At 41.4% G+C, this 12,519-nt stretch overlaps 1 protein-coding gene across 1 annotated transcript; it reads right to left on the bottom strand.

Annotated features, from left to right (window-relative positions):
- Positions 1–1,264: 1,264 nt before the first annotated feature.
- Positions 1,265–10,236, bottom strand: LOC139641051 (uncharacterized). The gene is made up of 7 exons (XM_071515280.1): positions 10,137–10,236; positions 8,832–8,937; positions 7,594–7,683; positions 7,154–7,228; positions 4,337–4,407; positions 4,033–4,204; positions 1,265–2,546 (listed from the first exon to the last, which is right to left on the bottom strand). Exons 2-7 carry the CDS (start codon positions 8,898–8,900, stop codon positions 2,334–2,336), a joined length of 690 nt encoding a protein of 229 aa, XP_071371381.1. The 5' UTR covers positions 8,901–8,937; positions 10,137–10,236; the 3' UTR covers positions 1,265–2,333.
- Positions 10,237–12,519: the final 2,283 nt, after the last annotated feature.

Raw genomic sequence — 12,519 nt, 5'->3', positions numbered from 1 at the left:
ATGAAGAGTTTTGTCACTACATGAGATATTCGCTGTTTGAAACATATGGAATCAATGTGGAAGTTATTAGCTATCTGAAGACCATTACTTACAAAACAATGACACTTTTGAGGATGTAATTATCTGTATTTTTGAAATACTGACTAATGAAAATTGTAAAGAGATATAGAAGTTTTTCCCAAACTGGATATGGGGTATTTAGGAATGCAAGCCTTCATATGGTTTCAGGTCTTTTGAATCACTCTGTTGGTGGAGACAGCTACAGTACAGTCTGTTTAGTCCTTATGTTTCATAAGAGTCATGCTGAGACTTTTTCCTGTCCTCCCCCACATCTCTCTTTTTTTTCTCGGTCACTCTCTCTCTATATGGCTTGCAGGTTAAGAAACTGAAAACCACAAAAGGTGTTAATTGTGAATTCATAAAACAAAAACGTAATAAAAACAATTCTACAACGGACACAATATACATACGTACATAACATAACAAGGGAAACTTTTCTTTGTCAAAATACAATCTAGTTTTATTGAATTGCTATGGCCCCATGAAACACAGAGGTGAACATAATACACAGAAACAAAATATAAGACAGGTAATACAACAGTGTGGAAGAGATCAAAAGAAGAAGGTCTTAAACATTAAGCAAATGATGGTATGAGCCTTTTGCAGTGTAACCTGGTCTAAATTTAGAATCAACACTCGTCTACAGGGCTGCTGAGCAACGGCAACACGGTGTAAACATTGAAAAATTAATCAGAACATTGAAAGCATCATATACAATAACAACATAACATGAAACATACAGTACAGAAAAGCCTGGGCAAAATGGCTTTTTCCAATTTATACAGCTTGAAATAAGTAGTATGACTGATTGTGCTTTCAATCTCGCTAAACAATGACGATGATGTTTCAACTGCAGGGCTGAAAAATTGCTTAATTGTTTGGTTTAATTGTTTAATTGCTTTCCAATAATTAGGATCCCTTTTAATTATAAAGCTATTTTTACTTGAGGTTGCCTTATTTTACTGATACAAATACACTAAGTGGAGCCGGGAAGGATAATAATACGTTCCACCATCCATCTGTTTTCAAAACTGTTGCCAAGTCAGTCTGAAATCAACACGTGTAATCCGTTTAAATTCCACACCGTTAAATTAAAACAATAGATGGACTGTACATCGTACAAGATGGGAGCTATATCTGATCTCTCCTGCTATTGCTTTTTAAACTAGGGCGAGCTCTATTTTAGAACCATAAGTCCCTGCATTCATAAAGTATACACCTCAGAGAGAGGGAGAGAGAGAGAGAGAGAGAGAGAGAGAGAGAGAGAGAGAGAGAGAGAGGGGAGGGGAGGGGCAGGAAGGTGACGACAGTGCCAAGGACAGAGGAGTTAAGATACCGCGGTAGGAACAGAGGGATTGCATAGTTCAGCTTCATCGTCATTTACATATTTTCCTATTGTAGCCTGCCGTCCGCACCTGCGCGCGCAACCCTGAAACCTTTCCCCCTCGTACCGCTCCCGTGGCTCGTTAGTGTTAAGGAGCGAGATGAGAGGTCTATTTTTACAAACGAGGGGGTGAGAGAGAGCGAGAGAGACGGGCGGGCGAGATGTGAGGCAAACACAAGCGGGGCGTTTCTGTTGGTTCTGTGTGGACGGATCGGCGCTGGGTGGGAATGTGCAGAGTGCCGTTAATCCAAGGGATGTTCAAACGTGCAGTATGAAAGATCTGAGTCAAACATGTGAAACACTGGAGGGATTTCTCAGGGATTCAATGCATTCAGCCGCCATATTACACAAAGTGTAATGAGGAATTTGTTTCTTTTTCTCCTGTGACTTTCTGGTTATGGGATGGTCCCGATAACCACGAGACCAACCGTTCCCAAAGATCGGTATGTTTACATTTTGGGAGAGTTCTGGGATCCTTCCAGCAATCATCGTCCCTGCCTGATTAAATAATATGTTTCTGCACAGGATTTCAGACACTCTGACCCAGATCTTACACTTGAAAACAGAGAAAAAGCAAAAAAACAAAAAAACACAGGACAGAATAACAATCAAAGAGCTTCCTTCCAAAATGTCATACGGTCTATCCATTCTGAGCGGAAAAAAAACAAATCATCACCATTCAATATCTCTAAAATATGGAGGATCACGTCCGTTAGAATGTCATTTTCTTCAAAACAAGCTGGCCTATTCTCCTTCAAAAAGCACCATGATCTGTTTTAATTTTGTGCTATCAATTTTAGTTTTTGTTAAGGGTAGGTGCAACTTTTTTGTCTTTGCATTTTGGAATGAAACTCTTCGCTTGTAGAACTGTAAAAGAGAAAACGCTAAGTCAAGCGCTGGCCCACGGCAGGAGGAAAGACATGATAACGATGAGCAGGGAGAGGGAGAGAGGGAGCGAGAGGAGGAGGATCAGGGGAAGAGAGAGGGACGAGGGCCACAGAGAAATCAGCTGTTTGGGGCCTCTGGAAAACTCGACGGAAGTCTTCTGGCCCTCGACGCCCGGCCGGCAGATGACCAGCGGCCTGACCTGCGACACACTCTCCTGCAAGATAGATGAAGAGAAAGAGAGATGAAGCCTGTGATCACATCACTCCTACAGTTTGTTTTCTTTGGTCTGGAGTTTACTTTGTTGCATTTTTGTATTTGGTTCGTTCAGATTCTCACTGCCCAGTAGCTTGTTGACACATCACATTTTTCTTTATTTTTACTATTTTCCATATTTTAGAATAACAGTAAAGACATCAAAACTCTGAAATAACACAAATGGAATTATGCAGTGACCAAAACAGTGTTAAACAAATCAAAACTATCTTATATTTTAGATTCTTTAAAGTAGCCGCCCTTTGCCTTGATGGAAAGGCAAAAGGCTTTGGACAGAAATTCATACAAAGGATCAACTTCACTATTTATATTTGTCTAAGAAACAAATTCCAAGCATTTACGCATAAGCCTTTAGATCAAAATGGCTTTAAGAGAATGAAAAACATGGTACATTCAATCAGGTGTGTCCAAACTTTTGACTGGTAGTGTAGTTTCTCTGGTGATCACACACATAAGAACACATGAAGAAATAGCTGAATATGAACATCAGTCCAGACTGCGCTTTGCCCTTGGATCATTTTGTTATGCTAGACGTTCCATGCATGAAGAACTGCTGGCTATCAGATTTAACGTCTGTCACCTTATACCCATAACACCTTGTGTTTTGAGGTCGTTTCCTGTATTTGCTTGAGATTGTGTTCTCTCTCCTAATGAACCGCACTGCAGTTCGCTTTGCAGAGGACAGAGACTCACATTTTCAGGCGTTTGGGAGAGGTTAGTTGGTGCAACACGAGTTTGAATGGTATTGTTCTCACCTATAGATGCATAGGTACAATAAGTCTGTTGTTTAATGCACACCTCTAATATTGTTCCATGGTATAGATTGTTTTTAATACTGGCACAAAGAGATGATGCAGTGGTAAAGACCCTGAAGAAACCTCATATCCCATCAGAACCTCCTCCTTTCTTCTCCCCCAATATGTTCCCACTCCCTTAGTATGAATACTAAGGGAAGAGGACTGCTCACTCTCATTTAAATAAAAAAAATAAAATTGGGTTCATACTGATGCTTACAGTTGGCAGGTTAACTATCTACCCAGCTGCAGTTAAAGTTAAAGCTACACTAGGCAACTTTGCAGGTTGGTAACTCCAAATAGCACCGAGAGTTAACTGTTTGAAAACTGTCTGATCTAATGTTGGTGAGTCCAGCTTTTTCTGGACGGAGCGCTCGCTTGCTGCTTTATAGGAGACAGATTTGGATTTTGGTCTGAAGTTTTGATTCATCACTTTTTGTGGGCGGAGAAGCATCCATACCTGACACTAGAAATTCATTTGGGCAAACAGGGTGAATCTGTGGCGTCTCAATTAGTGGGGATGGGGCTCTTTTCCCTGCTGCAGCCCCACTTTGTGATTTAGGCTGATATGACGGGTCTGTTTTTCTCTGATGTTCTTGATCGACACCTGGACTTCTCAGTGCTGTCACCTACCTCCAGTATGGTCCTGCTGTGGGCTCTGTGCGGACTGAGCCTGAGGTTCCAGCGATGGGATCTGTGACTCCGCCCACCGTCGTCCTCGCTCTCTGTGGTGTCTTGCCGCGCTATCCGCGGACGCTTACGTCTCCGCGAGCTGATTCGCTGGAGAGAGCCTGGCTCCTGCAGTCTGAACCAATCGAGTCAAAGGCAGGAGGTCAGAGGTGGAAAGAATGAAAAGAGAACAGATACCGTGTGTGTATGTGTGTGTGTGTGTGTGTGTGTGTGTGTGTGTGTGTGTGTGTGTGTGTGCACGTCAAACCTGCAGTCTGTATCTTCTATGTCAGCGTCTGCGTCACTCTCCCCCTGAGGATCAGACAAGACACACTCCTCCTGCAAAGGTATAAAATCACACACACACACACACACACACACACACACACACACACACACGTATACATTACACATTAACACTAAGATATTTGAATCCCACAATAATAAACTTTATAATAATTTTTAGGATTCTTTATTTATATAGCACCGTTCAAAACTGTTTTTTTTCTTTTATTTGTTGCCTCACAACAAATAAAAAAATAAAAATATATGGTAGTGCCGATGAAAACACAACTAAAGCAACAAGAGCAATTCGAACAACAGTAAAACAAGGAATAGAAAATAAACACAAATAAATAATCATTTAAAAAGCCTCATAGAAAAAGGCCATGATAAAAACACAACTACAGCAACAAGATCACCAGTTAGTAGCAGGTTCAAGTTCAAGCTGCGTTTGGGTTTTCATCATGGGTCATCGTGGGTCTTGAAGGGGTTTCATGTCTCAGGAATCTTAGGCTAAGTCTATAGAGAAGCACGTTTTGTCTCCACATTCAAGTTTTAGGTTTTCCTATGACAGCAGCGATTTGAAGCTGTACAGAAGAGCTCAGCAATCTAACTATTAAGTAAAAGTAGGCGACTGCTTTAGGCCCCAGCAGTCAGACGGCCTCACAAAAGACAAGATTATCAATTAATATGAACTTATTTTTTTATCAATTTAAAAGAAATGTATATAATGAAAAACACCCCTCCTCATATCACAATAAAAATGCCTTGAGTCATGGCCACCCGCCCCCCACCCAGCCAGGCTACAGTGGACTATTCCACTTGACTTCTAGCTCCATATGGTCACTTGATTTTAAGCTCACTGCACCAGTTGCTGCAAGAGAAGTTTAAAAAAAAAAAATGGAGCAAAGCCACACAAGTGGCGCAACCAAACCAAAAAAGAGGAAAGTAAACGCTTTGTTGTCAACTTTTTTCATGAAAGAATCAAGCTGTAGTGAAGCTAATGTTAGCTCTACTAGCAACAATGATATGATATGTATATAAATTATATGTATAAAAAGCATGCATTGAAAAGGGTGAGGGTTTGTATTCGGGGGGCCCATGTTTGCCTTTGCCTAGGGCCCCCAAATCACTAAGTCCGCCCCTGCAGCAGTCCGATGAATCATCACTTACTCCCACTATGAGTAAACCAAAAGCAACAAGACTTGATGGTGTGTGTGTGTGTGTGTGTGTGTGTGTGTGTGTGTGTGTGTGTGTGTGTGTGTGTGCACATGCGTCACTTTACATTATCACCATTGTCATTATGCATGATTCACCAGACACCTCTGCACACTGGTATAGTTCATGAGTAATTAGCTCAGTGACTCTATGGTGACTTGACATAAAATGTGGTGGGTGGTTCATATTGTCTGAGATACTTAAAGTCACACTGAAATGAAAAATGACAAGCCATGATACCATACACCTATTTGACAATTTGTGCCAAAAAAATGTATCTTATAGGGTTATAAGGTTTTTATATCAAAATCTCATTACTTTTACTTCCCCCGGAAAAAAGGAAAATCTTTAGTGGCGACTTCATCGTGACAGACATTAAAATTCCAACCAATAAAACCATCACAGATTTTGGAACGATCCCGCCCCTCCGCCCTTCCCATCAAATAAATCTGATAACTGATAACCCATTGGTTTACACTTTTGAATGATCGCTCCTCAATATCCTGCTTCAACAGCAAATACATCACATTAAGGAAGCAAGATGCTCTCAAAATGCGGCTTCAATGTGACTTTAAGCTCACATGAAAATACACAAACCGATAAAACAGTCTACCATAGAGTAACATGTATAGTCTGTTGTCAATCTTATGTCTTCCACTGTCTCACTGACATTGAATACTGACACAAAATATGTCCAAAAATGTCTATATTATCAGCCATTCTGTCGAACCCTAGTGTCAATCATGTAACACACACTCGCATGCTAGGGCCTTGACACCTTGAAGCTTACACACACGCATACAGGTGACTGCCAAAATAAAGGCAACGCAGAGATAAAGTGTCCTCAGAGGGTGTCGGGCCGCCTCATCAGGCTGTCAGATCAGCTTCGCTCTCCATGTGTGCGGGTCTCTGCTGGACAGATGCAACACCATTCTTTCAAAAGAAATTCCCATCATTTTGTGTTTCGTGGATGGAGTTTGTGTTGTTTTCACCTGTAATTGTCTAAACTTTCTAGCACTCGTTATGCCGTCTAATGTGGCAACCTCCACTCTTCTAGCGCCTAGTCTAGTTCACACCAAGCACGTTTGGAGCGCTTTATTCGAACTCTGGAGTGTTTACTCCTTTGGTTCGGTTAGTTTGGAAGGTGAGAACGACGCCATTTTAACTCAAGTGGCAGCAAATAACCACACCAAACGAGTCTCTGTCCTCTTTCAAGAAAACTGCAATGCAGGTTCCTTAGAAGTGAGAACGTAATCTGAAGCAACTGCAGGAAACGTGCCCAAAAACAACACACAGTTTTATGGGTATCAGGAGACAGGTGCTGACATATGATAGCCAGCAGATGCTTGTATTTAGTGACATTTACCTCGTCCTCTAGCGGACGACTGGATCCCTGGAACCAGACCAGGAAAACGGGCCCGCATGCTTTCCATATGCTTTGTGTTGCTCATTTACTCACATGATTTCTTCTTCATTTTGGCAGAATGCATGCAGATACACACACACACACACAGACTGGACAAAACATAGAGAAACAGACACACACACACACACACACACACACACATACACACACACATATTACCTCTGTGCCATATCCCTCAGAGTGCCTGGTTATCACTACCCTGTTCTTCCCACAGTGTTCACACATCAGTGTGTCCTAAGTATGGAAGGCAGGGAGAAAAAGAGAGCGAGAGAGAGCGAGAGAGGTAGAGAGTATGTGTGTGTAACAGAGAGAGAGAGAGAATGAGAGAGAGTACGAGAGAGTTATTGACTGATTGATTTAATTCATCCGACAATTTCAAGAATTGACAATCTGACAATATTTATATGGACATTTCCCTTCAAATGTACAGTACAGAGGCAGTGAGAGAGAGACAGTGAGAGAGAGAGAGAGAGGGAGAGAGGTCACAAGGAAGTTAAAGCCATGTATTTAGAGCACGATTACAGACAAAGAAGCGCTCTGCGATTTGAGCGGGCGGAGCGGCGTCCACAGACACTTAAGTCGGATGCAGAAGCACTCACCGGCGTAGGCGTGTGTGCTTCTGAATAAAGTGTACAGGGACCAGGCTCGCACAGACACACCACATCCACCTCTCCACAACTCGCCCCCATCTGAGAGAGAGACAGACAGCCAGACAGGAGAGAGGGGGAGAGAGAGAGAGAGAGAGAGAGAGAGAGAGAGGGAGAGAGGGAGAGGATCATCAGATGTGATCTATTGATTTATTGGAAGCTGTTGATGCATTACTAGAAAGCAAGCAGCATATTAGCAGAGGTTACACACACAGTAAGTGCGTACAGTGAGGCGCTGATAGACACACAGTGGCAGACGCTTACATAAACCTGGTATAACATCACTTGGACATCACACTTGATAGTTAGTAAATCTTTTATGAGACGTTCCCATTTCACAACCTCAAAGACTTCAGTTAAAGGGGCAATAAGTACAATTTGTAGGTTTCCCCATAGCACAAAATGGCCTTAATACATCTGTGGGGGGTTGATAGGTTCAATGACTTAATGATTACTTCACCAGGTGCTTAAATTTCTGGCTTTCAAATCTGACTTTCCACCCTGTACTCTGTTGTGACGCAAAAACCCTCCCACCCATTGCCATTTTAGTGTATATCTCAGTTTTTACCATTGTGTTTTTGTATTTTATACCTGTTATAGCATTTCAAATTTCAGTTTTTACCTCTGTGTTTTTGAATTCTACCCCTGTTTTTGCACTTTTGTACTTTATACAAATAAATGTATTAAATGTATTATTATTCCAAGAAGTCCCCCACACCCATCCACCTACTCACGTGTTCAACACCTCAACGAGATCGACCAGCGTCGCAAGACATTTCAGCTACGAAGGCTAAAAAGCCTCGTTCACAAGCCAAAAAAGCAAATGCCACAGCAGTGTTATTATTCCAGTTGCTGCATGGTGATATGCTGTATTATCTCTTCACTTGATGTTTCTGTTGGATCTCTGCTCTAATTAGCGCGCTTACTCATCTCTATTTTGAAAATGGGACTTTAGTGTTTGTGTCAATTACAGGCCACCAAATGTGACGCTAAGACTAGCTTTACATCACATTTATCTGAGCTCACCTCTCACACCGTGTGGTTTGCTCCAAGACATGCACACAAGCCCACACAAACACACACACTTCTCATATAAATGCAGAGGCTTATAGCATGATGCACATCTGTACACACACACACACACACACACACACACACACACACAGAGCGCTGCTGCTGCTTCGCCTCACCTCACAGTCGTTGTCGGATGTCTCTCTGGAGGAAAAGAGGCCGTGGGAGTCTGATTCCCTCCGCAGCATGACCTCTGACCTGGCTCACACACTCACATAGACCGACCTGGGCACAACACCGCACACAGCAGGGTTAAATAACGGCACTGTATTGGTGTGTTGTTTGTTTTTTAGTAACACTTTATAGCACTTTGTTTGGAAAAGTGCAATAAGTCCCAAGTGCAGTCCATCACTACAAAAATGTATGATATGATTCTCCCTCTTCTTCATCTTCTTCTACTTCTTATTAGCAGTAGGCTAGTAGCCTATAGTAGTGGCAGTGGTAATAGTAGTAGAATTATCATTATTATCATTATTATTATTATATGTTTCTAATCAGTTGTGAGGTGAAGACACTATCCATCTTCTCTGATAAAAACTTAATGTTGCGGAATAATAAACTGGACCACAGAGAAAAGGGAGAAAGAGAAAGTTTTTACATCAGTTAAAACTACAAACAAAAATCTCTAAAATAAAATACTAATAATAGTTCAGTAGGAGTCCTATAGGGACCTATAGGGAGAGGGTGTCTGTGGTAGGCTACTCAATAGTGAGCTTATAATGACCTATGACATATGATATATGTTTTACCTCCTATGGCATCACTATAATACTCCTATAAAACCCTAATATGTAGGCTATATGGAATATTCCTGGCTTTGCTATAATATTTATTCTAAAATGTATTATAGGATTACTATAGTTTGTTAGGGTACTGCATGTCTCTATGAGGATTATGGTGAATAATTTCAATTTTTTCATTTTTAATTCATTCATTCATTCAAACTTTATTCAAGGCTCATCAGACAATTACACATAAATAGAAGAAAAGAGAATACATATACAAGAATAGAACAGGTGAATAAGTTACAGTAAAAATGCAAAGGGTCCATTAGTGATCATGGGGGAGAACAAACTTGTGTGAGATATTGCAGGCTGACACAGTGATGCTGTAACGCAATAAGCAGCGAGGTCGTGCTGTCAGAGATTTGTCATCACAGCACCTTTCTGTAACATCTGCTCGGCAGTGTCCGCACTCCCATTACGTAACACGGGAGTCAATTTTACAGCCGGACAACTTTTCACATAAAGACGCGAAAGGGAGACGCGGGCAGATGATGCTGCTGCTGCTGCACTAAACCGCGCTCATCTCCCAAACCCCCCCCCCCCCCAAAAAAAAACACAAATTATTTCTGATTATATCTATGGAGACACACAATAACTTCAAATCAAAGCGATAAAATAGGCTACAACTCTGTCACCTACCTTAACTTGAATGCATCCTGCCCGCAGAATAATAATCCCGTTAAAGATGAATCGGCTCTTTATATTTTAAGGATGCGCAAGGAAACGCGGCAACGATTCTCCCCGTAGCCCGGTGAAGCCATGAGCTCGCAGCGCTTGTAAAATATTTGACATTGTAATCCGCTGTGTGATGTCAGCCCGAAGCGGATGACAGATACAGACTCGGGAGTGCGCTGACCATGATAACGTTCCCAATACAACGCGGGAGCGCGCAAAAGCGGCAGGCAGGAGGGACTTCCAGTCGGGATTTTCAAAGTAAGGGCCCGAAATAAGGTATATAGCCTACATACAAGGTGAAAATAAAGACAGAATCTAAGGAAGAATTTATACTAAATGAAAATGGGACAATGATAGGTTTTCAAAGGAGAAAAAATATGACAAGAAAAAAAATATGACTAGAAAAAAATATCAAATCAAAATGGGTTTGAAATGCAATTTGAAGTCCACAACAATGTAGGCCTATTTTGTGTATGCATGTTTGTTTTATAGTGTTTAAGGTTGCATTATTTAAGGTTGCAAGATTGCTGTCAAGTGGTGCAACAGCTCTATAAAAATTTGATATAAAGCTCTTTCACTCTTGGCTATTTACCACTGGCCTACTGAAAACCTAGAAACATTATTTGTAGTATAGCCTATATTGTAGCATTTGATTAAGAATTGTATTGAGAAAACTGACATTTTTTTATTGGAGTTTAGTTATGTTATTTGTGTTTTTGGAGACAGTTGCATCACCTGATATCTTTGGGACATCAAAACTCCAAAATTAATGTCAACCTAAAAAGGGGGGAAACTCCATTCTGCAAATAAAAAGGTCAGTGAAGTGATTTTAGTTGTTTACCCTCCACAAGGAATGCTGTTCCAGTGTTTCTATAAGTTTGCATCCATCAGTTAATTTAACACTTTTGGATAGTTTTGAACAGCTGCCTCAGAGCCCAAATCAGCTCTCTGAGTGGACAAACAAATCTCCAATCAACACTTGTTAAACTCCAAATAATTGTCAATGTAAAATCAACACTTTAACACTGGAAACTTTGCTGTGTAACTGTCTTGATGCGGCTCTCTGCCGGATCGTGACCTGAAAGTGGTTTCTGTGAACCCACCAATCATAAGGTTTGAGAAGAGCCGGCCTCCACGTTCATACCACCGCCGGTCACGGCTGCCACTGGATTGTTATAATGTGCCTGTGGCGCACCGGTATGTAATTGTCTTTTAAGAAAATTAGACGTTTAGTCGCTCAGAGATAAATGGTGAAAGGTGTGAGCTGTGTGCTTTTTGATCCTGCTCTAAAACCTCAGTGCATCATGGAGAAAAGTGGGGAGCACAACTCAGCTCATCCTAAGCAGCATGTGAGAACTTGTCGGTCCAAAGGACTTTTGTTTCATATTACATTCAAATCAATATAATGTTATCAGTATGCCCCAATCCACACACAAAAAAGTCTGAAAAGTGTCAGTGTCAGTGTCAGTAAATGACATTGAATTGTGTCTTCTGTAACAGTTTTCCATGGCAAAATCCAAGCTCTGTTTCCTGACTCCGACGACTCAAAACCGTTGATATTCTCAAAGCGGACTGGGAATGATTACACGTAATTTTTTTGCCTTGATCTGTATCTGATGCTTTGAAGGCCCAGAGGCACACAAACAAACACAAATAGCTCTGCACAGAGTCAGACTGCATATGTATGGTGGGACGGACATACGGTACACACATACACACACACACACACACACACACACACACACACACACACACACAAACACAGTCATATCCCTGGGAATAGACAACATATTCATAAACGCACACATTCACAATAAAATAGAGAGGAACAGATGCACAGACATGCACAAGCACAGTCACACACACAAACACACACACACACACGGACGCACAAACTCGGAAGTCCCAGGGCAGTTTCATCAAAGGAAATCACCCGGAAACGTCCGTTCCCATGGGGAAATCTGTCTGTTGGGTTTCACTGACTGCACCATGTTCCGATCAACAAAGGGCTGCACAGTCGGGGCAGTGAAGGGTTTTACCAGGATTTGAATAACTTAACAGCAGAGCCAGAATATTAATGCCCTCGCCAAATCCAGTTTAATTCTCATTTACATATATTTTGACACCTAGATATTTTGCGGCTTCATTCAGTCGTAGTCATTCATTTTGGTTAATATGAAGTTTGAAATCTCCAAATAAACCTGTCACCAGTTCTGTGAGGTGTCATCTGTTTGTCATAGATTCAGTAATGTAGCCTACAGTATTGGGTGGGGAAAATGGATGAGTTACACTCTTGCCTCCTTCAACAAATACCATCGAGGAAGCCTTGAGCAAGGCACTAAGCCTC

Source organism: Centroberyx affinis, unplaced genomic scaffold, assembly GCF_046629955.1.
Source record: "Centroberyx affinis isolate AG114_WGS23_722 - 3 ecotype Tasmania unplaced genomic scaffold, CSIRO-AGI_Caff_v1 ptg000334l_1, whole genome shotgun sequence".
Taxonomy (NCBI): domain Eukaryota; kingdom Metazoa; phylum Chordata; class Actinopteri; order Beryciformes; family Berycidae; genus Centroberyx; species Centroberyx affinis.
The sequence above is the reverse complement of the archived record's forward strand: the minus strand, read 5'-3'. Positions and strand labels throughout refer to the sequence as shown.